The 27,271-nt window shown below is 57.1% G+C and overlaps 2 protein-coding genes across 5 annotated transcripts; both read left to right on the forward strand.

The window, feature by feature from the left end:
• The first annotated feature begins 20 nt into the window (after positions 1-20).
• SIRT2 (sirtuin 2) lies at positions 21-17,789 on the forward strand. 2 transcript variants are annotated; one of them, XM_039251224.1, is made up of 16 exons: positions 141-234; positions 1,085-1,131; positions 4,167-4,215; positions 4,457-4,570; positions 7,375-7,416; positions 7,574-7,680; positions 7,803-7,859; positions 8,379-8,447; positions 13,110-13,239; positions 14,781-14,840; positions 15,143-15,198; positions 15,726-15,802; positions 15,883-15,934; positions 16,651-16,721; positions 16,847-16,913; positions 17,038-17,789. In XM_039251224.1, exons 1-16 carry the CDS (start codon positions 219-221, stop codon positions 17,194-17,196), a joined length of 1,173 nt encoding a protein of 390 aa, XP_039107155.1. In that variant the 5' UTR covers positions 141-218; the 3' UTR covers positions 17,197-17,789. The 2 variants fall into 2 exon arrangements, with proteins under 2 accessions (XP_039107145.1, XP_039107155.1); XM_039251214.1 differs by lacking the exon at positions 1,085-1,131 and having other exon boundaries at positions 21-234.
• A 235-nt stretch (positions 17,790-18,024) lies between these two features.
• On the forward strand, positions 18,025-25,092 carry RINL (Ras and Rab interactor like). Of its 3 annotated transcripts, none has more exons than XM_039244949.1 (12): positions 18,025-18,088; positions 19,724-19,836; positions 20,030-20,189; positions 21,382-21,484; positions 21,747-21,819; positions 21,903-21,967; positions 22,214-22,363; positions 22,450-22,875; positions 23,254-23,547; positions 23,823-23,954; positions 24,112-24,281; positions 24,364-25,092. In XM_039244949.1, exons 2-12 carry the CDS (start codon positions 19,787-19,789, stop codon positions 24,421-24,423), a joined length of 1,683 nt encoding a protein of 560 aa, XP_039100880.1. In that variant the 5' UTR covers positions 18,025-18,088; positions 19,724-19,786; the 3' UTR covers positions 24,424-25,092. The 3 variants fall into 3 exon arrangements, with proteins under 3 accessions (XP_039100880.1, XP_039100876.1, XP_039100883.1); XM_039244945.1 differs by having other exon boundaries at positions 18,059-18,088; positions 19,561-19,836; XM_039244952.1 differs by having other exon boundaries at positions 18,059-18,088; positions 19,561-19,836; positions 20,114-20,189.
• The last annotated feature ends 2,179 nt before the right edge of the window (positions 25,093-27,271 follow it).

The following is a 27,271-nucleotide window of genomic DNA, read 5'->3' on the forward strand; positions in this document are numbered from 1 at the left end:
ATGGCTGCCGGCGGAGCAGCATGGGACTCGTAGTCCTCCCGTCGCAAGTCTTCCTAACCTAAGAGAGCCGCGCCCCGGACATTGTGTGAAGGCCTGTGTGCCTACGCGATGGTTGCTGGGAGTTGTAGTTCTCTGCCTGGTCTCTGCCCCTTCTGTTTCCGGTGCCGTCACGGGACAGAGCAGTCGGTGACAGCCCCGAGGGCCCCCGCCCGGCGCCCATGGCCGAGCCGGACCGTGAGTCGGGGGCCCCGGTGGGAGGGTCGGGCCGCGCCGGGGCCTGGCTGAGGGCTGCAGGCCCCGGGGCCGAGGACCGGCATGGTGGGGCTGGAGGTTGGGGCTGCATGGCGGAGAGTGGGATTCGGGGGGACGGGAGGTCGTTGCTAAGTGATCCATCCTGCCAGGTTGTTGGGTTTCTGGGTCGCGAGATTTTAAGGGTCCGTTTGCCACGTCCCCCAAGTTACTAACGATCGCGCGTTTCTCGCACCTTGGTTGCTGAGGACCCTCGTTGCTAAGGACTTAGATTGTCGCGGACCCGGTTGCTAAGGGTACCTGGTTGTTAGGGGGAACTGTAGGATGCTAAGGGACCCCTGGTGTCCCCTCCTATCTCTTCCTTCTAGTTCCTGTGTCACCCCCTAAACATACCATCCCCACTGCACCTCCCTTTCTAAAGTCGTCTCTAGTCAGAGTATCTCTTCTTATCTCCTGTCTTCCTTTTTAAACTTCCCTCTGTAAATTTATCCCTCCCTGGGCTCGCGCGCGCTCACACACAGTCACTATTTCCTTCCTCACTTCTAAGTCCTCATCTACGCCCTGAATGCTTTACTTTCTCCTCTCTCTCCTAAACCTTCCTGCCCCGCTCTCGTTGTCCCTCATTAATCACCTCTCCTGTTTGTCCTGTCCACCGTAATATCTGCTTCCCCCCACCCATCCCTCCCCGCCTCTACTCCATTTTTGCCCCCACCTCCCACCCCAGTATAATTAGGTTGGTGGGTCTTCTTGTCCCCTGCCCTTCCGCTTTGAAGCCCTTCCTTCCCCCTTAACCATGCCCCCCACTGTAACCACGTCTGCTCCGCCTCCTCCCCAGCCTCTGACCCTCTGGAGACCCAGGCAGGGAAGGTGCTGGAGGCTCAGGTGAGATTTGGGGAACGGTGGAGGGAAGGAGAGAGATGGACTTGTTCCCACACCCCACACTGGGGGGAGGTGGCAGAGGGGAGACAGTCACCCCAGGGCCCTCAGCTCACTGCCCCACTGTCCCTTGCCCCCCCCCCCCCAACTCCTGCTCAGCCTCTTAGGGAATGGTGGATTCTGGCAATTGTCGGAGCGAGGCGTGCAACCTTAACTGCAGGCCTGCCCTCCCAACCTTTTCTCCTTCCTTGCCCCCTGCCCCGTCCTTTCTGGACCTCATTTATGCTGCGCACGGAAGACACAGGTGTCCAGTTTGATCCCTGGACTCACGGATCGCATGGACAAGTGACTAGAAAACGCCCTCCAGGGGGGATTCTGAAAGTAGCTCGAGGCAGAGTAAACCTTGTGGGGCCACAGGGAGTCCCGCCGGCCCCTTCCCTGGAGGAGTCCGCAGGCTGGTCCAGGCGTCAGACCGGGATACAGACACATCACAGTTAGCGGAGAGTGACTTCGAATTTTCTTAGGCAGTGAGCAGTGGCACTCCACGCAGAGGGCACAGCTTGCGCAAAGACCGGGGGCCGCGAAGGGTGTGATGTGGTCAGCAGTCAGGTGCCTGGGGGTGCTTAGCTAATTATATTCGAGGTTAGCATTTATTGAGTACTTATTCCAGCCAGAGTACTTACTGAATACTCTGCTCAGGGCTCTGTGAACATCATCTCATTTCGTCTTCCCAGAATCCCTGTGGGGGAGCAAGGCCCACGGTGGCCATTTTACAGATGCGGCAGAGCTGTTAAGTGACTCATCCTCTGTCCCCCCCGGCTAGAAGAGCAGGGACTGCTTTGGATCCCACAGTACCGGGCACGTTGCCTTCCAGACACTTCAGGGAGATGGAGACAGGCCACCTCCCAGAGACTTGAAGGCCCCCCCGAGCGCCTCCAGCTCCCCCTTAGGCCAAGTTGCTCCCACATGCTGGGCGGGGCCCCCCAGCCCTTCCACAGAGCCTCACTGTCCGCCGCCTGAAAAGATGCCAAGCCGCCCACAGACGCGAGATCGCCGTTCAGATGTAGGGCAGGCCCGAAGCTGGGAGGCCTAAAGCACCTGACAGATGCGGGCCAGGGCCACGCCGAGGGGGTGAAGGCTTCCTGCCAGGCCCGGGCTTCTCCCCCGCCTGGCTCCCGGGGCCCAACCGCTGCCACAGAAAAAAGGTTTCATGTTCCAGAGGGATCCTCGGTCCCAGAAAGAGAGATTCGGGGACGTAAATTGCAGCATTGTCTGTGACCGGGCAAAACTGGAAACAGCCCAAACGGCTGTCAGCAGACGGGCTCAATGAAGTATAGCTCGTCCTCACAATGCGACGCTATGTAGCTTGCTTAAGGAAGGGGCTGGGTCTGTAGGATATTGTTCCGCGGAAACCGCGAGGTGCAGCGTCGTACTATGGTAGGCCCCATTTCTGGAGAAATAAATGAGTTTTCTATGCAGAGAGAAAAATCTAGAGCGATTGCCATTCTCCTGTTCATAGTGGTTACATTGACCCGGGCTGGGCGAGGGAACTCAGGCAAGCGCCTCAAGTCATGCATTGTCTAATGGCCAGGGTTTTTGCAAAGCTTGTCTTAGGAAGCAATTTTTTTAAAAAAATGTAAATACGTTTGGAAGGGCAGTTCCGATTCAAAAAGGCTTGGGACCAGAGCCGAGAAAGATGGGGGAGGGGGTTGCCAGAGGGGTTTTAAGCAGGAGAGTGAGTTGGTCAGAACCGGGGTTTTGCGAGGTCCATTGCAGGACCCAGCCGTGGTGTAGCGCGTGGCAGGTATCCACTCGTTCAGTGGTGGATGGTTCTGGAGCAACTGCTGGGGGGCCAGACCCTGTTGTTGGTGCTGGCATCCAGCGGTGAACACCAAAGGCCCCCGCCATCTTGGAGCTGACATCATGCTGGACTCCATACACGTTGGTGATCGGATAGTTAGACTGGAGAAGCCAGCAAGAGGGGCTCTTGGAGCCGAGGAGGGGGTGGGCTGACACAGTCAGACCATCGCCCCCAGGGCAGCAGAGTAGATCGGAGGTGGAGGCTGAGTCAGGGAGCTTAGGGAGGAGGCCAGGACAGGGTCCCCAGAGGGAGAACAGGCTGGACCCAGGTGGAGCCCTGGGCTGGGGATGCATCATGCCGGGAGGGCAGGAGGAGGAGACAAAAATTAGGGGACAGAAGCCACACTGAGATGGGACGTAACGTAGGAGGAAGAACAGGTTTGGGGGGGGGGGGGCAAGGCCAGTTTGGAACATGGTGGGAAAGAGAGGCCAGGGGTCACTTGGGGGGAGGCATCCGGGAGACTGTGGGAACCCTGTATCTGGGAACAGAGGGGTAGCACTATCAATGCCTGGGCCAAGGCCATGGCAGCTAGCCCAGGAAAGGTGGAGAGAGGAAGGCCCGGGACAGAGTCTCAGCCCTGCTGTCCGGGAGCCTGACTGAGGGGAGGCGTATATAATGAGACGGAGGGGTCGGAGAGGTGGTGGCCGGGGCTCCCAGCAGGAGCGTCCAGGGCCCCAGGGTGAGGACCGAGGCGTTTCCACCGGCATCAGTCACAGGAGTGACTTGGGTGAGGAGGGCCGCAGGGGTGCAGGGAAGGGCGCCAGGCCTACGTTGCAGGGGACGGGCGGGGCTGCAGGGCGAGGACATGAGACATCAGGGAGTAGTCGGTGCTCCCTGAGCACTCACCCCACCGGCTGCTGCTGGGAGTACCCCTCACCGGTTAACCCATTCCTCTCAGAGAGCCCCCGGAGGCACTGCCCTCTGGGCTCCATTCCAAGATGAGGAGCATCAGGCTCAGAACAGCAGGGACAGTACAGGACACTGCGCCCCTCGGGAGCAGCAGGGCTCCAACGGGGGCAGCCCAGCCCCGAGCCCGCACACTGGCCCCCCGCCGCACCTCCCTTCCTCGGGCCCACTCCCCGCCAGAGCCCTTCCCCCCAGAGCCGGGTGCCACCCTCCCCCCTCCTCCCTCCCTAACCCCACTTCTGGGGCCTGGTCACCCCACCCCCACCCCTTCTAGGACTCAGATTCAGACACTGAGGGAGGAGCGACTGGCGGAGAAGCAGAGAGTGAGTATCTTCCCTGGGAATGGGGTCCTGGGGGAGCCGCTTAAGGCAGGATCCAGTTGCTGCCCTCACCTCCGCCGAAGGTGCCATTCAAAGGACGTAATAATGGGTGCAGAGCCAGCACCTGAGGTCCCTGGCTGTGGGAGGGTAGGGGATCCCCCGGGGTGGGGGGGGGGGGGGGCCTGAGCATCCTGACCGAACGCCCACCCTGCTCCTCTCTTTCTCTCTCTGCTTTTTTGGCCAGTGGACTTCCTGCGGAATTTCTTCTCCCAGACGCTGGGCCTGGGCACCCAAAAGGAGCGTCTGCTGGACGAGCTGACCCTGGAAGGGGTGACGCGCTACATGCAGAGCGAGCGATGTAAGACCCGGGCCTGCTGGGCGCCCTGACTTCTCAGCCCCAGCCACTCGACCCCTTCACGCCTCTTGTTTGCAAGGAACAAGATACCCAACTCAAACTGGCTTGCCCCAAAAGAGGAGTGCAGCCCCTCTAACTAAAAGCCAGCACTGAGAGCGGCTGGATTCGTTCAGAGGCTCGCATGTTGTCCAAAACCTGACCGCCCTGGGGCGCTGTTTTTCCGTTCAAGGTCAGAGGGCGGCTCCCGGCAGGCCTGAAGGCCAGGGCTAGCCCCTCCCCCCTAGAGTGCACCTTTCCTCCTGGGGTTCAAGCAAAAGAGCAGAGATTGGCTCCAGTCGGGCCAGGTTGGGTCACACCTCCTAACCCCTGGCCGGACCGGGGCCACACCTCCATCGCTGATTGGCCTGGCCCTGGGTGAAGATGATGCCTATAGGAATTATCTGGTAGGGTCCTTGGGGTGCCCTGAATTGATAGACATGGAACTGCCTGGCCAAGGGCCTGGCACAGAGCAAGATCCGCGGACCCTATGACAATTATTACAGGAAGCGTGTTTGGGGGGGGGGGTACGTGGGTGCCTCTCTACTAGGTCACCATGTCATTTCTATTTCTCGCTGCGGATTGAGGTCACCAGAGTCTGAGAAACCAGGCCCTCAACGAAAACAATGGACCCTTTGAGGGTCCTGAACAGCCTTTTGTTGAGGACGTCTTCGCCGTCTTCTCCCTCTTCCCCATCCTCCGCTGCTGCCAGCGCCCTGCTCAGGCACCCAGGCTTTCTGCCCTGAACCCCCCTCTCCCAGGGCAGGCCGGGCAGCCGTCTGCACCCAATTCCTGGCCTGGATGCACCCCAAAGAGAACACAAGCAATGGCCACAAAGCTTTTGTTCCTTGCTTCCTCATGTGCTTGGGTGTTAGGACAGCGGCTCATGAGGCTGCCTGTGAGGGAGCAGAGTAAAGGGCAGCAGTTAACTGAGCCCTCACCGTTTGCCAGCAACCGGGCTAAGCACTTGATAGGCGCCCTGTCGTTTGGTCTTCCCGTTGTACCTGTGAATGTCATCATGAGGGTGATCTGGACAGAGGAGGAAGCAGAGGCACAGAGAGGCTGTGACTTGGTGCAGGGTCACACAGCTTGCAAGAGGTCAAGTCAGGACTTGACCCCAGGCCCCCTGAATCCAGACCATGTGCTCCCTCCTGTGTGGCCCCAGCTGGGGCCTGGCCCAGGGGCATCCCCGAGCCGAAGCTGAGGGCATCGTCCCCCTTGCTGTCCTGTGCACAGGACACGCCAGAGGTACCCTGTCCAGGGGCCTCCCACTTGTGTCTGTCTGTCAGCTGATGGGCAGACGCCAGAGTGCCATGTGCCAGGGCTGTCCGCAGGCCAGCAGCTGACGGGGCAATGGGGCTATTTCTGCACAGCCCCGGGCGCTTGTGAAACAATTCAACTCTTACCAAGACTTCCCATTTTCTTTTCTTTTGTTTTTCTTATTTTTAAAGTTTATTTATTTTGAGAGGGGGAGGAGCAGAGAGAGAATGAGAGAGAGAGAGAAAGAGACGGAATACCAAGCAGGCTCCACGCTGTCAGCACAGAGCCCAATAAGGGACATGATCTCACGAACCGTGGAAATCAAGAGTCAGGCACTCAACCGACTGAGCCACCCAGGCGCCCATTTCCATCTTCTTTTCAGACAGCCGGGAAAAAAATGGGGGAACAAAGGACTTACACGTGTACAAATCCTGGGTCTCAAGAAGTACAATTAACTCAAAGAATAATAGCAAACACATATGTAGTGTTAGCTCGGTGCCGGGCACTGATCTAAGCTTTACATGAATGAATTCATTCTCTGGATGGCCCCATGAAGTCAGTACTGTAAGTAAGGATGTCCATTTTACAGAGCAGGAAGCTGAAGCCCAGAAGGGAGGTCTGAACTAAGACACCTCCCCCTCACTGGCGAGGAGGAGAGCCAGGATTTGAAGCTCTTATCTCCCTGCTTTTCACTGGATGTGGGCCAAGAGTGGCAAAGCTTTGGCCTTCACCAGAAAATCATCAGCCTGATGTTTGGTTGATGACAGAGGAAAGGAATATGCTGCAAGAATGTATATGATATGCTAGAAATAGATGTCATTCAAGACTGTGTCCAAACGGTGAGGCCTGGGGGCACCTGGGTAGCTCAGTCGGTTAAAGGTCCATCCTCAGCTTAGGTCATGATCTCAGGGTTCGTGAGTTCGAGCCCCGCATCGGGCTTTGTGCTGACAGCTCAGAAACGAGCCTGCTTCGGATTCTGGGTCTCCCTCATTCCCTGCCTCTGTTCTGCTCACACTGTGTGTGTCTCTCTCTGCCTCTCCCCTGTTTGTGTTCTCTCTTTCTCAAAAATAAATAAAGAGTTAAGGGAGGAAAAAAGTGAAGAGTGGCCAGAGATTTTTACAATAACCTGTAGCTCTTCCAGAAGACACCTGTGGCCCCCAGCCTTCTCACTAAGATCTGCACTTTCTCTAGAACTAGTCAGGAGGAGAAACTTCCCTCCACGTGCCCTTTTCTCGAATCTAAGTTGGCATAATTTCAAACCATAGATTCCTTGTCCCCATCCTGGCTTTGCAACCCGTTGACTGTGTGACCCTTCCTCTCCCTGAGCCTTGGTTTCCTCGTCTGTGAAATGGGGGTGTTAACTCCACCCACCTTGAGATGTTCGGGAAGACCATTCATGCATTTGAAATGTCTGCCCCAGGGCCTGGCCCTGAACCAACAGTCTGGGGGGCTGTGATGTTCTTTTGGGGCCGAGCCCACTGTCACCTGATGCCTCAATTCCTCTCCTCCAGGTCGCAGGGTGATCTGTTTGGTGGGAGCTGGGATCTCCACGTGTAAGTGCCTCCTCTCCCCCAGTAGCCATCGTCACATTGGGGGATCCCCTTTCAGAGGCTGGGGGGAGCCACGTCTGGGCCCTCGACGGGGGAGGAAGGATGGGGTATAGATGGGGCCCAGGTCCCTGACCCGTGCTCCCTGCCCCTCCTCCCCCAGCTGCGGGCATCCCTGACTTCCGCTCCCCATCCACGGGCCTCTACGCCAACCTAGAGAAATACCATCTTCCCTACCCGGAAGCCATCTTTGAGATTGGCTACTTCAAGGTTTGTACTCCCCAGGGGGGAGTGTCCATAACGGTGGGGGGATGGGATCGCCCAGTGGGGAATGGGATCACCCGACTGCAGGTCTCAGTTCACCATCGGGATGCCGGTTCTGTCTCCCACAGAAACATCCAGAGCCCTTCTTTGCTCTCGCCAAGGAACTCTATCCTGGGCAGTTCAAGGTGAGCTCTCTTTTCTCTGGTGGACAGGAAACTCGGGGCAGGTAGGGGCATGGAAAAGCTTCTTCCTCTGAGGCCTTTCAGACAAATGCCACATGGGCCCCGGGCTGCCTGGGTCCTACCCCTGGTCCCTCATTTTCTGCCATTGAAGAAAATGAGCCTTGAGCCTCAGTTTTGTTATCTGTAAGATGAAGCTGATGATAGCCTATGGGACTTCTTGGAAGGCCTCCCTGAATTAACAGTCCATGTAAGACCCCAGATGGGAGCCAGGCTGCTTTTGGGCAGACCCCAGGTCGGCACCCGTGTGATTTTGTAAACCAGTTCACCTCCTGTGCCTCAGTTTCCTCATCCGTGAAATGGGGCTAGCGCCACCCAACCCCCCCCCCCCAACCCGCCCCAGACCGATGTGTGATGATTCCATGAGACAGAACAGCCAGGGCGCCTAGAAAAGTGCCTGGCTCACTGCGACCCGCAGCCAACGTGCTCTGTCATTATCACAATGTTGGGATTGCTCCCCTCCAGCCCACCGTCTGCCACTACTTCATCCGCCTGCTGAAGGAGAAGGGGCTGCTGCTGCGCTGCTACACGCAGGTAGGGGCTGCGGAGGGCAACCCCGGGCAGAGGGCAGAGGGGGACCTGCCGGGGGTGTCCTCAGGCTCGGGCCCGGCCCAATTCCTTGCCACGTGACCCGCAATGAGTCCCCTACCCCCTCTCAGCCTCAGTCTCCCCTTCTGTAAAGCAGAGGCCAGAACAGCTTGGCCCTTGGCCCTTCGGGTCCCTGGTGGCTCGGCAGCGAGCTCCTCTGGGAGCCATCCTGTGCATGGCGACAAAGGACCTCACACCTGAGGGGCCGCTCCAGGCACTGTGGATTTCACATTTGGTTAGGAGTTTCCGTACATGGCCACAGAGTGACTCGATCTAACCAAATCGGTACATTTTGACCATTTGCCAGCTGCTGAGCACGGAGCCTAAAGGAAGAGGGGGCTTTAAATAGTGTGCCCTGAGGCGGGGTAGTGTGGGGGCCATGGCTCCTGCGTGGCAGGTGCTTAGCCGAGGCCTGGCCCTGGGGTTCCCTGGCAAGGACAGCTCCCATAGTTGGCTTCTGGATGAGTCTGCAAGGTGCTTCTGGGGTCTCGCACCCCTAGCGGTAAAAACTGCGCCTCTACCTTTGTTTTATGAGCTTGTGTTTTATGAACGCGTGTGAATACGCATTGGAGTGATGTAGTGCGGGGCGCCTGGGTGGCTCAGTGGTTAAGCATCGGACTTCGGCTTAGGGCGTGATCTCCCGGTTCGTGGGTTGGAGCCCCGTGTGGGGCTCTGTGCCAGAGCCTGCTTCGGATTCTGTGTCTCCCTCTCTCCCTGTCCCTCCTCTGTCTGCTTTCACTCGGTCTCTATCTCTCTTTCTCAAAAATAAATAAACAGTAAAAAAAAAAAACTGAAAAGAAATTACGTGATGAACAGGAACAGTGATATCACACTCTACGTGAGACTCAAAAACCCAAAATTAGAAGAGAGAGAATACTTGAGCGTAAACAGTGTCCTAACTCTCTCTTCCTGCATCTGCAGCCCACGAGGCTGCCACGGCGGGGGGATTTTTTTTTTTTTAAGTCCAGATTTCTCAGATGGGGTCAGGCGCTCCTGCCTAGCTGGCTCGGGCCGGTGGTGGCAGCTGGGGAAGGGACAGCTGTCTCCTTCCAGGAGGACACCCCGTCCCCCGGCTCAGGAAAAACCCCACCTTTCTTCCCAGAGTCAGTTTCATCCACGGGACGTGGCTCAGACAGGCTACAAACCGCTTGCTTGAAACCCAGTGCCTTCCAGGCATGACTTCCTGAAATTTCCATCACAGCCCTGGTAGCCATCTTCTGTCAGGGGTGTTTACTGAGCGCAGGCCTGGTGCCAGGCCCTGCTGGCAGCGACGTCCCCGCCCCCCTAGGGCCACTAGTCTCCTGCATACTGGGCAAGATGGATAAGGAGAGCTTGTCAACAAGATGTCAGGGAAGACCTCACTGAGAAGGGGACTTTTAGACAAAGACCTGGAGCCGGGGGAAGGGGGGATGATCTTGGGGGAGAGTGTGTTCCAGGCAAAGGGGACAGCCAGGGCAAAGGTCCTGAGGTGAGAGCGTATTTGGCGTGTTCGAGAAGCTGGATCTGAGTGAGCAGAGAGAATGGCAGTAGAGAATGGAGGAGACAAGCTCAGGGAGGTGACGGGCAGATCGCGGGGTGGGGGTGGCTTCTTGGGGCCACAGGAAGGGCTTTGTCCTTTAGGCCGCCACTGAGTAGGACAGTGCTGCAGGGGAGGGGATGTGACCTGACCCAGGTGTCCCTCTGGCTGCGGAGGGGACAGAGCGAGGAGGAGGCCAGGAGGAGGCCGCTGTGACAGTCCCAGCAGGAGAAGGGGCCAATGAGGGGAGAAGTGTTTCTCCAAAACAGATTGGTTTTGAAGGTGGAGCCTGGTTGTGAGCGCAGCCGAACCCCCCTAGCCCCTCCCTCGGGAGCAAGCGGGCTCTGGTACTTGGAAGCCGCATAAATCCCTGCTGGGTTGGTGCAGGGGGGGAGGCGCAGGCAGTGCTCGCCTACTTCCCACGCTCTGTGTGCGATTCCACTGCACCTGCGGCCCTAGAACGCCGGTGACCGAAAACAGATAAACGTGGAAAAACACGTTCCACTCTCATCTGTCAAGAAACTTTTTTTTCACACTTGCCACCCTCTCCATCAACCTCGGCCACTTTTTGAGTCACTGACCCCGTTTTCTGGAACACATTGCCTTCACTGCTTTCTGAATTGCGATGAGACAGCACTTTTGGAGCTCCGTGGGATGCTATTTTTATCTCAAGATACAAGTATCCGTTCGTGAGAACGCGCCCTGTTCGCTCAAGCCACCGTGAGGCCGCAGCAAAGCGGCTTCGGGTTCCTTTAAATGCGTCCAGGCCATTTACACTGCACACATTTACACTGCACATAGGGCTGGGACTTGGCGTGTTTTCATTTCCTGTGTGGAAGACTCTTCCGTATCCACCTCTTTGTTTCTTTCTTTTCTTTCTTTTTTCCTTCCTTCTTTCTTCCTTCCTTCCTTTCCCTTTCCTTTCTTTCTATTTTATTTTTAAGGAATCTCTACACCCAGCATGAGACCTCGAACTCACAACCCCGAGATCAAGAGTTGCCCGCTACCCCAGCTGAGCCAGCCAGGCGCCACCGCCCCCTCCCCCCTCCCATCTTTCAAAGCTGCCATTGCCATCATGTCCAGCAGGGGGACGTGGTGTTTTGAAACAAGAAGGGAGCCAAGGTTTAAAAAGCAAGAGATTTCAGATGCAAATCCACACTTCAGGGGCACTTGGGTGGCTCAGTCGGTGGCTTGAGCATCCAGCTTCGGCTCCGGTCATGATCTCTCTGGTTTGTGGGTTCGAGCCCCGCATCAGGCTCTGTGCTGACAGCTCGGAACCTGGAGGCGGCTTCGGGTTCTGACTTTCCCTCTCTTTGTCCCTCCCCCGCTCGTATTCTGTCTCTCTCTTTCTCAAAAATAAAAAATGTTTAAAAAAAAAAAAAAAAAGGAAAAGAAATGAAAAGCCAGACTTGAGGCTCATCTTGAAACTTGAGAAGAGCCGGCTGCCCCCTGGGTGGCTTTCCCAGGGGGAGCTCTTGGCTGGAGCTGAGTGGCCACTGCCCACCGTTACCCCTGTCCTCACCGTGCTCTGCTTCCTGCTTCACGCCCAGGCCACATGTCGCTTGCTGTATACCATCATGCTTTCATCATTAATCGCTGCTAATCCTTCCTGGGGCCATACCCCCCAGCCTCCTGCTTCCCTCCCTCGTGGCCCCTGCTGTTGCTGATTTCTCCTATCACCTTTAAAAATATTCTATATGTGGGACTCCTGGGGGGCTCAGTTGGTTGAGCATCTGACTCTGGATTTCGACTCAGGTCACGATCTCACAGTTCATGAGTTCGAGCCCCACGTCGGGCTCTGTACTGACAGTGTGGGGCCTGCTTGGGATTCTCTCTCTCTCTCTCTCTCTCTCTCTCTCTCCCCTTCTCTTTACCTCTCCCCTGCTCCCTCTCTCTCAAAATAAATGAATGAACTTAAAAAAAAATTCCTTTCTTAAAAAAAAATTCCATACGAAGGTCAAACAAACAGGCACATGTTCCCACAGCCTTTGTTCCTCTGTGCCTTTTAACATCTTGGAGAGATTATTTCAATATCAGGGCATACAGGTCAGCCTCAGTCTTTTCTTGTTTGTGGTTTCTCTCTCACAAGTGGCCTCAGAGAATAACAATAAGTAGTTCTTTTACGTGCCCGTTATTTATTTGCGTGCACGCTGCTGGCACGCGTGTGAGCGAGGCAGTAGACTGAGTCAAGTAACAAAGGCAGAAACTAACGCAGGGGGAGGGGCAAGGCCGCCAAGCGAGTGTCTGGGAACAGTGGCTCTTGTCTGCGCATTTGGGGAACAGGCTGATTGCTGGCAGGGAGCAGGGAGCGCGGCTGGGGCCGTCTGCCCTTGAAAGAGAATCCTCTGGGTTGTTCGCAGCATCTCAGCTGTAGGCCGCACGTGACCGGCCGTCTCTGTGTGGCATCGGCTGGTGTGCTCTGTCAGCACCTGCCTCTACAGCATTTCTCGCGGGCAAACAAAAGCTGCTCCCAAGGGGCTGCGTGCTTTAAGCAAAATGAGAGCACACGTGTCTATGTGGAAGAGAAGAATAGCTAGCGGAAAAGACCTGAGTCTTAAAAGAACACAAGTTAATGTGCCATCTCTGAAACAGCCCCCTCCGCATAAGAAACCTGACTGCTAAGTAGGAAAATAGGGATGGAGAAAACCAAATAAACCCTCCTGATTCCTTTATTTATGTTAATGCTTGGCCAGAGCTGCCACATACAGCGGTGCAGGTTGGGCACTGCACAAGGATGCCACATCTGAGGGGGCTCTATTTACCACGGAGGCATTGTAGGTTTGTATGTTAATTTTGACACATTTCTGGCAGGCGGCACTAACCAAACAACTTTTCTGAGAAATGCTAAGGTGTCTGAATGTGCGGGAAAACTCCATATGGGCTGACGGTGGCAGTGGACCTGGGCTCACAGACACAAGTTTGGGCCCCACCTTGAATCATCTGGGGCTTCCACACGGTCAGGGGCCACTATCGGGGTGAGAAGAGAGCAGTTTATAGGCACACCCCGCCCCGTGCTTGCTTTTCTTGGCAACTGCCTGCGCTGCCCGGAGGGGTGTGCCGCACCGCTGAGCCTCTTCCCCGCCCCCCCCCAGAACATCGACACCCTGGAGCGAGTGGCTGGGCTGGAGCCCGAGGACCTGGTGGAGGCGCACGGCACCTTCTACACGTCGCACTGCACCAGCGCCCTCTGCCGACGGGAGTACACGCTACGCTGGATGAAAGGTGAGGCGCAGGAGGCTGTCCCCGAGGGCAGGGCCCCCACGCCGTGGACACCCATTCTGTCCTGCTCAGTAGATGATGGCAGCACCCCAAGATTGGAGGGGGCAGCGGGGTTTCATTGCTGCCAACACCGCCTCACAAGCAGGTTATGACGGAAGCAAGCTCCAGACCAAATTCGGTCCCACAGCCGCCTCAGGCTGTTCTCTGAGGTCACGACACCCTAGCTCTTTGCCCTTTGAGGGGCTCCCTTCTTACCTTACGCGAGGGGCCCATGATGGCAAACTCAACGACCTTCTGAAAAGAGCAGAACTATCTGATAGAACTTTCGGAGAGGAGGGAAATAGTCCCTGTCTGCACTATCCAGTATGGCAGCCAACGCTCAGGTGGTCGTTGAGCACTTGAAAATGTGACCGATGAATGGAATTTGTCGTTTTGGGGTCATTTTTATGAGTGTAAATGTTGAAAGCCATGACCATGACCGCCTTATCCGACAGCACTGGTCTAGAGGCACGGGATCCAATAACCCATTAGTCTGGGTCAGGCAAGCAGATCCCATGGGGTGCCAGGCATGGCCAAGGACGCAGATTGGGGGGCGTCCCTAGGGACAGGCTATAGGGCTTGCTGAAGTCAGAGTCCCTGTTCACGGAAGGGCAAAGTGTCAAAAAGAAAAAGGGCAAAAAATTCAGCCGGCCCACATTTCTTGAATGCCAGCGAGAGCCTTTGCCTGACACCCATTGTGCAGCTAAGAAGCCACACATTTCCCCCATGGAAAGCCATCTCTGACGCTCTTTATGCTGATCTCACAAAGCCCCTGGTGTCCGCGTGAGAAGCGACAGCTGCATATTTGCTGTGGGGCCCCCGGAGCACGAAATGCCAGCTGACCGCCCCTGGGGCCAGGAGTCTTGAATAGCCCCCGTGCGCGCAGCTGGGGGCAGGGTACAGAGGCACATGACCCCCTTCCGCCTCGACGCCAGCAGTAGCCCCCGCAGCCGCCCCCCCCCCCACCCAGAACCTCACGCTGTCGCCTCCGACGTTCCTAAGAAAAAACGGTGCTCTGTAAATATTCGTCGAAGGAACGAAGGGTTGACCAAATCAGCTAGGGTTCTGGGACTTGCAAGCGACAGAGTGTGTTCAAGCTTCCTTAATCGATAAGCAGTAGGGAGCATGATGGTTATAAGGCTGGGGGAAGGGGGGTGTCCCCATCCCACGGTCATGGACACACTAGGCCTCTCGCCCAGGATAAACTAGGGCTCCCCTCAAAGCCGTGCTCGGAGAGCTTTATTGTCCAGGTGGGGGTGGCGGGATCGTGTGGCATCTGAGGGGCAGCGTCTGCGCGTTCACCGTTCTGGTGTTAATTCTTTAATTCCGGAGCCACCCCGGAATCCTGGGGGGCGGGGCAGGTGGGGGCAGCTCCCTAAGCAGGGAGCGAGGCCAGCACCCCCGAGGGCCCCCAGCGCCTGACAGTGAGGGAGGCGGGCAGGCTGCAAAGCACACACTATAGCCCTGAGTGGCTCACCCCCTCCTCCCCCCTCCCCCACGCCCAGAGAAGATCTTCTCCGAGGTGACTCCCAAGTGTGAGAAATGTCACAGCGTGGTGAAGCCTGGTGAGCCCCGCCCCCGCCACGAACCCCGCCCACCCCGCCTCCGGCCACCCTCTGTCCCTGCCCAGTGCCCTGGATGTGCCCCCCAGGAGAAGGGGTTCTGCTGCCCCTAACCTGTCCCAGCTGCTCTGCAGCTCCCGCCCCCGCCCTGGGGACAGCCTCCTGCTCCCGCCCCTTTCCTCCCTCGCTCTTCCTCTCTCCCCCTTTCTGTCTCTCTCTCTGTCCCTGTCTCTGCCTCCCGTTTCACCTTCCCTTTCCGTCTCTGTTTCTGTCTCTGTGTCTGTGTCCATCCAACTCTGCCTCAGACATCGTGTTCTTCGGTGAGAACCTCCCGGCAAGGTTCTTCTCCTGCATGCAGTCAGTAAGTGCCCCCCCACGCCCCGCCCCTCGCTCCCCTGCATGCAGTCAGTAAGTGCCCCCCCACGCCCCGCCCCTCACTCCCCTGCATGCAGTAAGTACCCCCCACCCCACGCTCCCCTGCATGTAGTCAGTAAGTGCCCCCCCATGCCCCGCCCCTCACTCCCCTGCATGCCTGCATGTAGTCAGTAAGTGCCCCCCCACACCCCGCCCCACGCTCCCCTGCATGCAGTCAGTAAGTGCCCCCCAACACCCCGCCCCACGCTCCCCTGCATGCATGCAGTCAGTAAGTGCCCCCCACCCCACCCCATGCTCCCCTGCATGCAGTCAGTAAGTGCCCCCCGCCCCGTCCCCCACTCCCTTGCATGCAGTCAGTAAGTGGCCCCCCACCCCATGCTCCCCGAAGTTGGGGCAGCCAGGGCTGTGCCCTGGGCAGGTGGCTTCCCCAACTAGCTGCAGGTGGAGGATGGGAGGAGGCGGCCGGGCCTCCGTTGAGCCTCCGGAGCCCTCACTGGCTGCCCCTCTTCACAGGACTTCCTGAAGGTGGACCTCCTCATCATCATGGGCACCTCCCTGCAGGTGCAGCCCTTTGCGTCCCTCATCAGCAAGTAGGTTGGGACCGCGGGGGGGCTGCTGGGATCTGGGGGGGCCGGGACAGGTGCTTACCACTCAACTCACCATCCCCCAGGGCACCCCTGTCCACCCCGCGCCTGCTCATCAACAAGGAGAAGACTGGGCAGGTGAGTTGGCTCCCTGTGGAGGCCCCTCTGTGTTCCCCTCCCCCTCCTCCCCGGGTCCCACCTGCCCTTTCACTGGCTTCCTGGAGATCTGGGACCCTCAGCTCAGAGCCAGGAGCTCCAGAATCCGGGGGGGTCAGATGCCAGGCCACCCGGCCTCTAAGATCCTACAGGTACTCTGGGTCACTCGGGACTCTCTGAACAAGTGACAGATTCCAACTCAGAGCAACTTCAGCCATAACGGGAAGGCCATGCCTTCTGCAAGTGAAGAGTCGGGAGGGTTGGCCCGGAGCCCGCAGCACTGTGCGGGGAGGTGCCCACTCCCCCTTCCAGCTCTTTCCCTGCCGTGGCCGCCCTCCCTCATCCCTGGGGAGCCTGGTTCCTCGAGCAGCCCCAACATTCCCTGTGCCAGACGCTGTCCTGAGTACTTTCTTAACAGGCTCCACACCCAATGTGGGGCTTGAACTCACCACTCTGAGATTAAGAGTTGTGTGCTCTCAGGGCGCCTGGGAGCTCAGTCAGGTGCCCCCTAAATACTTTCTAAGTAGTAACCTGCTGCCGGTACAATGCTAGGAGTGGCTTGGTGGTTGCCCCCACTCTATAGATGAGGAAACTGAGGTTCAGAGAGGTCAAGTCACTTGAGCAAAGTCACAGAGCAGGGAACGAGCCCAGGCCACCCGGCTCCAGGGTCTGTGCTCTGAGCGCCCCCTCCCCCGCAGACCGACCCTTTCCTGGGGATGATGATGGGCCTTGGAGGAGGCATGGACTTCGACTCCAAGAAGGCCTACAGGTGAGTCCTGGGCCTGTGCGGGTCAGGGCCAAGGTGCGAAGGAGGGTGTGAAGGCACCCGGACTGGGAAGAGTGGGCAGGGGCCTGGGACGGGCCTGGGACCAGCTCTGACTGTCCCACTCACAGGGACGTGGCCTGGCTGGGTGACTGTGACCAGGGCTGCCTGGCCCTTGCCGACCTCCTCGGATGGAAGGTAAGGTGTGGGGCCACCTCGGCCCGGCCTGACCCCAGTCCCTAGACCCCTGCCCCACGGGTCCTCTGACCACAGGATGCACGGTGACCTCTGACCTTGGTGAACTTCACCCCCAACCCCGCAGAAGGAGCTGGAAGACCTTGTCCGGAAGGAGCACGCCAGCATAGACGCCCAGCAGGCGGGGGCGGGGAACCCTAACCCCAACCCTTCAGCTTCGCCCAGGAAGTCCCCACCTCCCAGCAAGGAGGAGGCCCGAACCACGGAGGGAGAGAAACCCCAGTGACAGCGTGTCTCCGGGGCAGGACCCGCCCCCCCGCGCCCGCGGGCCAGCAGAGCCCCACAGCCCTGGGCCCCTCTAACTTGCCGCTCTCGTGTGGGGAGCTCAGAACCTCATCCTGGCCTCTTAACTGCTCCCTCTCAAAACTGGGTTCCCAGCCCCTCACCCCCCCACCCCCCCACCCCCCCACCCGTCACCTCTGATCCTGGCTGGTCTCTAACAGCTCCCAGGGCCGAGGCCGTCTCTAACCACCCGCAGGGCCGCAAGGCAGCCCCCCCTAACCTCTAACTGCTCCCCGGGCCTGGGCCACCTCTAAACTCCTAACTACTCTGGACCCGGGCCCCAGGGCTCCCGGGGCTCCCCGTGCCCTCCACGGCTCCTGGGGGCCCGGGGCCAGGTAGGCCCGGTGCCGCAAGCGTGGGTGCCTCAAACACCCCCCTGTCTGCGGGGAGCCGAGCCCGAAGGCCTCCCGAGTGTGTACCTCCGACTCCCGAGGCGGGTGCGATGCCGTCCCCTTCCCTTGGGACCCGCTGCCCACGCAGGGAGGGGCAGACAGTGTTGCTCACTGGAGACAAATTAAAAACAAAAACAACTAACAATCAGGTGTCGGCCTCCCTGTTCCTTGCGCGGGCACATCAGGAAGCGCGGCGGAGAAACAGCAGAGGGGACTCTGCAGCCCGCGAGAGCCCGGGGCTCTTCCCCCCCCACCCCTGGGCCCCCAAGCGGCCCCAGTCCCTTCCTCCGAAGCCTAGTCATCTAAGGCCTGAGCCCCCAAAAGAGGGGAAGGTTGCTTTCAGATCCCCCCCCAGCCCCGCCTCTTCCCCCACCCATTCAGCTTCCTCTCTCTGTGAGGAACACTTTCACTTCCTGCTACTCCAGGCCTCCCCTCGAAGAACAGGTAGGGGTCCCCAGGGACCGCATGTCACCCCCCCCCCACTGCCTCCCTCTGGTGTCAGGTTGCCATCCCCATGCTGCCCTCCCCAGCACCACCGGCCTCCTCTTCCTATCCTGCGACCCAGGCGAGCATCTGCCTCCCGGCCCCCACCCCTGCTGCCGGCTCTCCCCCGGACGGGGCGCCCACTCACTGTCCCCACCCTTCCCCAAAGCCTGGTTTCTGGTCAGCAAGCCGAGTGATTCGTTAAGCTACTCATTACCCGTCTCCTATACCACCCCAAGCAAGAATGGAGGCCCCTGAGAGCAGGGGCCTGTCCTGTCCACCGCCTTCCCCCCAGGGACTGGCACCTCACTCTGGGCTGTACTTCTTCAGTGTTTGTGCACAGACGAATGGCCCCAGCCGTCTCACTCCCCGGACGGCCGGGGGGAAAATAGTCCAAAAATGCCCACCTCGAAGCATAACCAACCCACTCTAGCTAGGGCTGTGTGCTGGCTTTAAGAGTTGAGGCCCAGGGGCGCCTGGGGGCTCAAGTCAGTTAAGCATCCAATTCTGGCTCAGGTCACGATCTCACAGTTTGTGAGTTCAAGCCCTGTGTGGGGCTCTGTGCTGACAGCTCAGAGCCTGGAGCCTGCTTCGGATTCTGTGTCTCCCTCTCCCCCTCCGGCCCTACCCCCACTCACGTTTTGTCTCTCTTTGTCTCTCTCTCAAAAATAAATAAAACTTAAAAAAAAAAGAGAGAGAGAGAGACAGAAAGTTGAGGCCCGGTGGGGGCACCTGGTTGGCCCAGCCATAGAGCATACGACTCTTGATCTCAGGGCCGTGAGTTCAAACCCCAGATTGGACGTGAAGGTCACTTAAAATTAAAAAAAATCTTTTTTGGGGGCTCCTGGGTGGCTCAGTCGGTTAAGCATCTGACTTCGGCTCAGGTCATGATCTCATGGTTTGTGAGTTCGAGTCCCGCATCGGGCTCTGTGCTGACGGTTAGCTCAGAGCCTGGCGCCTGCTTTGGATTCTGTGTCTCCCTCTCTCTCTGACCCTCCCTTGCTCACGCTGTCTCTCTCAGAAATAAATAAAACATTTCAAAAAATAGCTAGTGTTAAAAATTTAAGGGTTGAGGTCTAATCGATAGAGGGGACAGATGCATTACAAAGCAAAAAGTGGCAACTATAAAATCTAGGTAGTGAGTATATGAATGTTTCCTGTAAAATTCTCTCCTTTTTTCTGAACGTTTGAAAACCTTCACAATAGAATGTTGCGGGGTGGGGGTTGGGGGTAGGAATACTTGAGGGCCCTTCTGTGGTCTGGGAAGAGAGGCAGAGGGGGTGTCATATAACATAATGGCACCTTGACGAAGTGCCCACGTTTATGGGCCGACCACTTGCCCAGACACTACGCTGTTAGGAATCTGAAGCGTGTCCATATCGCTTGGTGAACAGCGGTCAGTTTGGGTCCTCCCCCTGTCCCCTCCCCACCAGGACCCACTGGCCTGCCTTCTGGAGTCCCCAGATCTCTCCACTGTCCAGCCACTGAAGAATTGACACCCAGCCCAGCAAGGGAGCCTTGGGTCCATTCTGATTGGCCAGAGTCTCTGCTATATTGATTGTAAATACTTTGCCTATTACCCCTGGATTGGAGCAGCCTTGAACCTCACCTTCCCGCCAGAGGACAGACCATGGCTTGCTGGACTCCCAGATCCTGAAGATGGCCCGGCCAGAGGACAAGGCCTCTGCAGGCCTCATCAACGGGGAGAGGTGAGGGCTGCGGGGGCTGGGGTGTCCGGCTCCTGCCCCCAGGTTCCAAAGGCACTTCCACCGAGTACCCACCTCCCAGAGGACCCTGAATCTCCTCTCACCCCTGGGCTGCCCCATCCCGCACCTTGGACCCCACTGTAGCGTCCTGCTGCCCACCTGTAACCTCTCATCTGCTGGCCCCTGCACGTCCCAGGCCGGTCCCACCACAGGTGAATGGAGCAAGTGAGACCCCCTTAGGGGTCCTCGGGACCACAGAGCCACTCCTTTGCCTGCGCAGGACACGGGGGGTGTGGCAGATCCCAGAGCTGGACGCTCTGCATGCAGAAGCCCTTCTTGAGTCGTGGCCACCGGGGGTGAGTATTCACAACCAGGGACCTTCTCTGACCCTCCCCATGACACCGTGGGTCACTCAGGACTCTGCCGCCTGCTGGTGACCAGCAGCACAAACTGGGCAAACCAAAAAGTGCCACTTTACTGATTCAGATGACAGAACCCCCCAGAAGTAAGGGGAATTTCGGGAATGTCTGGATCCTGAGCATTAGACCGCTTACAAAGTTCCCTTCGGCCCATGTCTGGGCTCCGCTTTAGACTGTGGGGAAAGCCGAACATTTGGGGCTTCAGGGAGCAAACGCAGTCATTCCATACAGTAGGGTAGGCAAACAGGCACTTCTCTTTGTACCAGAAAGGCTGCTACAGGTTCTAGTTCAGCAGCTTGAGTGACATCAAGGCCAGCTTTTGCAATTCTCTTGGACTTCCTCCGCGGTTGCCCAGTGGCTGCCCCGGGTCCAAGCACATGTGTGTGCTCCAGTCAGGGAGAAGAGAAGAAAGGAAGCACCCGTTATATCTGTTTCTTTTAACAGGAAAACCAACAGCCTTCACAATCGATTCAAAACATACAGGGGGTGGGGGGCAGGTAGCAATATATTTTTTTAATTATTTTTATTATTTGTTTTATAATATATTTTTTAAAGCTTGCCTGGGAATTATAAAGCTAGAGGTGAGAAACACTGCCTACATCATTATCCTTCTTCTCCAGCCGGGCAGATTAGGCCCTAAGCACCCTGCAGTTCTGCAAGGGATAGGGAGTGGACTTGCATAAGGCAACTGTGGGGTGTACACAGCTTCCTTCTCAAGGGGGCTCTCTCCTTGTGGTGGCTGAGATGGCCGTCCCCAGCTTAGGACCACATCTCACAAGTTTAGTAATCTCAGAGTGAAAAAAGGCCTCAAGCCAAAAGAGTTCCAGCAAAAACCTCATGGAAGGTTTCCATTGGCTAGACTTACTTCACATGCCCATGTCTGACCCAATCACAGCGGTTAGAAAGCACTGTCATCCTATTGGCTAGGTCAGGTCACAGACCACCTCTAGGGCTTGGATAGAGTTAGTCCCACCCACAGGGACTCAGGGAGGGAGTGGGTTTCTTTAAAGGAAATTTGGCATGTGGAATGAAACATATGGGAGAGGGATGATGGGCAGACAAAAGTAACAGACATCTGCACAAATACTCTCCAAGATGACTTTTGCCTACACCCCCACCCCCAACCCAGAGTTTCCTGGTCACAGGACACGACCCCAGCCAGGTCCTGGTGTTGAGGACAGGAGCTTCACCAGGAGAAGTCCACACCTACCAGATCCAGAAGCTCCCTGGAGGTAAGGAGCCTACTCCTGAGTTTCCAGTCCACAGCAAATTTGGTGAGCTTTGCTTCCAAAATAATCTCCCAAGTCCTATTTGGTGGCATAAGTGGGATGCAAGCCTAAAAACACAGGAAAAGATGGGGACTTAAAGGGGTAGAAATTTCCCTGTTTTGAAGGGCTGTCGGGGGACTGCAGAACTGAGAAAGAGGGAGTCCCAGCAGGTGAGGCTGCCACCCTTCAACTTTTCTTCCTTGCCCTTTGTTGCCCCACCCCTCAGGTGTGTCTCTGGAATATTCTAACCTCTGTATGCCAGACCTGCCCCACCTCCTGGCTTTCCTATCAGCCAGCAGGTACAAGTTACCCATCAAAAGGGCTAAGGGGATCCATCTCTAAGGCACTCCACCCACTGCAGCTTCCCTTTATCTTTTCTCAGGGATGTTTTGCCCAGAACACTGCTCTTGCCCCCTCCCGCGCTAAGGCTGGGAGATCAACAAACAGGTGAGAGGCCACCTTCCAGGCTTGTTGGTCCAGAAGGATGGCACTTCAGGGGCCAGACTTCCAGAGATAGAATGGGGGCCTGAGAGAGTTGTGGGAGGCTTGACTCCTGGGCCTGAGTGACAGGGGCAAGGCACCAAGCCTCAGGCCCTTCAGTAATGAGGCTGGGAATTTAGTCTCCTGGTACCCTGAAGGAACCAGGGCTGGCGCCTTGGACATCTGGGACATCTCGGTTATGCTGGCTCCCAGGTCTTCCACACACTGGCAGGGTCCAACTCAACATCTCGGAGAAGGTGCTCTCCGTGGTGAACAAGCTTTACCTGGAGACCCACAGAGGGTGCGGTTTGGAGCAGATCACCCTACAGACACCTCCAGGGACTGCAGAAGGACACAATTCAGGTCAGCGGGGCGGGGCCCTGGGCCCCTGAAGGATGAGGGAGCTGCTCCTGCTGTTCTGTGGGGCCGAACCCTCTCCTCACATCCAGCCCCCAGGAATCCTGCCCCTCACCGGGTCTCCTGGGTTGAAGGCCCGCTCAGCCCGGAGGTATACCATGCTGGGCCAACTCTAGCCAGCCTGGTGGAGGAGAAAGAGGGGGATGACGAGGAGGAGGACGGAGATGAGGACACCTACAAAGATGAAGAGAAAGGACCCGACGATGTCCTCACCCATCACATCCAGGCTCTGGCCAGGGCCCGGAGCAGCTACGTGGGCAGACAGTTCCAGAGCCTCAGAGCGCGCCTCACCTCCAGTGCCGGAGGCCCCCACAGGCCCGGCGACCCAGCCACAGAGCTGCTCCAGGATGTGCGGCACCTCCTCACTGACCTCCAGGATCACTTGTCAAAGGACCCCGATGTCAGGGCTGTCTTTGGGAGCAGGGGGCCTGGGGTCCCCCCGAAGGATGAGGACCTTGGTAAGAAGGAGGACCGGGAGGGAATTTACCGCCATGCCCCAAACCTCGTTTGCCATCTCTGGGCCTTACATATGTGTTTGCACCCAACTTCACTCTCTCCATCCGTGTCACCTGTTTGCTTTTGCACTCACGTTGCTTTGTCCTCCATATGGGAACACCTCTTCCGTTCATGGCTGCTCCATCTCTCACGTGGGTGACAGCCATACACCACACCCAGGCTCCCTCTTCCGCCCGTGTTCTCACCCATGTCTACACTTGTGGACGGCCAGAAGCTAGGGAGGGGTGGGGGTCGGGGAGGGGGGTACGGTCAAGTGGAGTGAGAGGGCGGACACGGGTCAGACTAGCGGCCCTTCGCCCACCCACCTCAACCCCTCTCAGGCGCCGCGGTGGAGGCGGCCCTGTGCCAGGCGGTGCTAGCGCCCCTGAAGCCCGCCCTGTGGACGCGACTCCGCACGCTGCGAGCCAGGGAGCTGCGGCGACTGCGGCAGCGACAGATAGCCCTGCGGGCAGAGGCGGGGCCTGAGGGGCAGGGCCCCGCTCCCGCCCTGCGGAGCCGCATCCACGCGCGCCTGGAGCACCTGCACGGCGCCTGCGCCCCACGCCGCAAGGTGGCGCTGCTGCTGGCGGTGTGCAGTGACGTTTACGCGGGCCTGGCTCAGGGCGAGAACCAAGGTAAGGGAGGCTTCCCTGCGTCTACTCGGATGGGCGGTAGCTGGAGCGAGTGCAGGAGTGAGGCGGGAGTGAGGCGGGAGGCGCCCGTGTGCACGTCGAGGGGAGAGGGTGACACGCCCTAGCAGGGGGCGTCTACGCGGGCCTGGGGATCCACTAAGGGGCGTTTGCATGCCCAGCGAGGTGGAAGGGCGGCCAGCGCTCGTGGTTCTGGGGATTGGATGGAGGTGTCTGCACCCCCTCCCCCATCCACCCCGGAGCCTGTCCTCCTCCCCCAGAGCCCCTGGGCGCCGACGCCTTCCTGCCCGCGCTGACGGAAGAACTCATCTGGAGCCCGCACATCGGGGAGACGCAGCTGGACGTGGAGTTTCTCATGGAGCTCTTGGATCCCGACGAGCTGCGGGGAGAGGGTGAGCCCCCACCCCGGAACGCCGGGTCCCGACAGGGGGCGCCCTGGGGCCGAACGGCCTCGCCCTGCGGCAGGGGTTAAAGGCGGGCAAACCGGAGGGAGACCGAGGGCCACCAGGGCAGCCAGAGAGCTGCTCTGACCACCCCTCCTGTCCCTAGCGGGGTACTACCTGACCACGTGGTTTGGGGCGCTGCACCACATTGCTCACTACCAGCCCGACGTGGGCCGCGCACCCCAGGGGCTCAGCTCGGAGGCCCGTGCCTCCCTGCGCCAGTGGCACAGCCGGCGAACCCTGCACAGGCCAGACAGACAGGACCGCGGAGACCAGGTGATCGCCCCTCCGGACTGCGGGTGGCGGGGAGCGCCGGACCCACTGCCCTTCTGACCCAGGCCCCTGCCCCTCCCCACAGGTCCAGCTGCCCTTTGAGGAGCCATGGGCAAGTGACACCGTGCCCGGAGACCAACTATGATAAGGGGTCCCTACACCCTCCTGATCCTCAGGCAAGATTCGGGGGACACCAGAACAGCACCGATTTCTGACCCCTTGCTGGTTTCGGTGCAAGGAGGAGGCGAGGTTCCCCGGTATAGACGCACCTCTGGGCCTTTGCACTGGCTACCCGGTTCTCTAGTAGTTATAGCGCTCCTTCCCTCCATTCCTTCAGGTCTTCAGGCAGGTGTCCCCTTCTCAGTGAGGCTCTCAAGGTCGCCCGTGTAAAACAGCATCTCCTCTGGTTTGAGCCTCCCAGGGGAGGGCAGAATAAGGCACCCCCCCCCAAGATATCCACCTCCTGATCCCCAGGCATCTGTGACTATGTTACCTTACATGGTCAAAGAGACTTTACGTATGTGACCAAATTAAGGACCTTGACATGGGGAAATTATTTGGGATCATCCTGTTGGACCGCATCATCAGGAGTCCTTTCTTCAAGGGGGGAGGCGAGAGGGTCAGAGTCAGAGGAGATGTGATTTTGCAAGCAGAGGTCAGAGTGATGTGGCCAGGAGCCAAGGCATGTCGAGAAGCTGAAAAAGACAGGGAATGGAAACTTCAGAAGGACCTCAGCCTTCGATTTTAGCCCCTAAGACCTGTTTCGGACTTCCGACCTTTAGAACGGCAAGATAATAAATGTGTGGGTTTTGAACCACTGCATTTGTGGTAATTTGTTACAGCAGCAACAGGAAGTTACTATACTCTCTTACCCTGATCTTTATTTTTTTTTTCCATAGAAATTGGCACTTCCTAACATACCATGAAATGTACATACTGATTGTGGTAATTATCCATGGTCTTCCCACCCCTTAGAACAGCACAGCACCTCCCAACAGAAATACCGTGCAAGCTAGATATGTCCTTCTAAGTATTCTAGGAGCTACATTGCAGAAAACTAAAAAAAATCAAGTGAAATTAACTTTTTAATAATCGGTTTGATTTTACCCAATATATCCAAAATGTGATCACCCCAACATGTAATCAGTATCCAAAAATTAGGGGTACCTGGCTGGCTGTCAGGGGAGCGTGGGACTCTTGATCTCGGGGTTGTGGGCTCGAGCCCCACATTAGGTGTAGAGATTACTTAAAAATAAAGAAAAATATTGGGGTGCCTGGGTGGCTCAGTTGGTTAAGTGTCCAAATTCAGCTCAGGTCATGATCTCACAGTTTGTAAGCTTGAGCCCCACGTCCAGCTCTGTGCTGACAGCTCAGAGCCTGGAGCCTTCTTCGGATCCTGTGTGTGTCTCTCTCTCTCTGCCCCTCCCTCGCTCAGGCTCCGTCTCTCTCTCTCTCTCTCAAAAATAAACATTAAAAATTTTTAATAATAATCTTTAAAAATATATCCAAAAATTATCGCGCTATTTAACATTCTTTTTTTTTAAATGTTTTATTTATTTCTGAGAGAGAGAGAGCATGAGCAGGGGAGGGTCAGAGAGAGAGGGAGACACAGAATCTGAAACAGGCTCCAGGCTCTGAGCTGTCAGCACAGAGACTGACATGGGGCTCGAACCCATGAACCACGAGATCATGACCTGAGCCGAAGTCGGACACTTAACCGACTGAGCCACCCAGGTGCCCCTATTTAACATTCTTTTTGTGTGTGTGCTAAATATTCAAACTCCAGTGTGTACTTTTTAAGTTTTTTTTTTTTTGAAGGAGAGAGAGTGGTCAAGCAGAGGGGCAGAGGGAGAGGGAGAGAATCTTAAGCAGGTTCCACGACCTCCCACCACAAAGTCTGAGGTGGGGCTCGATCTCACGACCATGAGATCATGACCTGAGCCAAAATCAAGAGTCAGACGCTCAACTGAGCCACCCAGGTGCCCCTTTTCAGATGGTTTAAGTTAAGGATCTTAAAATGGGAAGACTATTTTGGATTATCTGGGGGAGGGCTCCAAATGCCATCACATGTGTCCTTATAAGAGAGAAGCAGAGGGGGATCTGACCCCCACACAGAAGAGAACATCACGAAGTGAAGACAAGTGGAGGAAGATTGAAGACGTGGGCCTGGGGTGGGGGTGGGGGTGGTCACAAGCCCAAGAAAGCCGGCAGCCACCAGATGCTGGTAGAGGCGCCACCTGCTTCTCTCCTAGCGCCTCCAGAAGGAGTGAGGCCCTGTCAATGCTTTCACTTCAACCCAGTGATACGGATTCCAGACTCCAGGCCTCTGACACTGTAGGGCAAGGAATTTCTGTTGTCATCAGCCACCGAGTTTATAGTCATTTCTTACAGCAGCCGCAGGAAACTTACCAGTTATTCAGTTCTTAATATATTAAAAAAAAAAATGGGGGCGCCTGGGTGGCTCAGTCGGTTAAGCCTCCGACTTCAGCTCACATCATGATCTCATAGTTCGTGGATTTGAGCCCCGATGGTGTGGAGCCTACTTGGGATTCTCTCTCTCTCTCTGCCCTCCCTGACTCATGCTTTCTTTCTCTCTCAAAATAAATAAATAAAATTTTTAAATTTTTTATTTATTTCTGAGAGAGAGAGAGCGAGCATGAGCAGGGGAGGGTCAGAGAGAGAGACACATACACAGAATCTGAAACAGGCCCCAGGCTCTGAGCTGTCAGCACAGAGCCGGACGTGGGACTCGAACTCACAGACTGTGAGATCACCCCCTGCGCTGAAGTCAGACGCTTAACTGACTGAGCCCCCCAGGCTCCCTGTCAGTCTCTTCTTATAAGAACACCTTCTTAGTGCATCACGGCCGCCCATGTGACTTCGTTTTAACGTCATTAGCTCTCTACAGAGCCTTGCTCCATACACAGCCATACTCTGAGGAACTGGGGGTTTGGACTTCAACATATGAATTTTGTGGGGCGCCTGGGTGGCTC

This window comes from Hyaena hyaena, unplaced genomic scaffold (assembly GCF_003009895.1).
Source record: "Hyaena hyaena isolate Hyena2069 unplaced genomic scaffold, ASM300989v1 scaffold_9, whole genome shotgun sequence".
NCBI classification, from domain to species: Eukaryota; Metazoa; Chordata; class Mammalia; order Carnivora; family Hyaenidae; genus Hyaena; species Hyaena hyaena.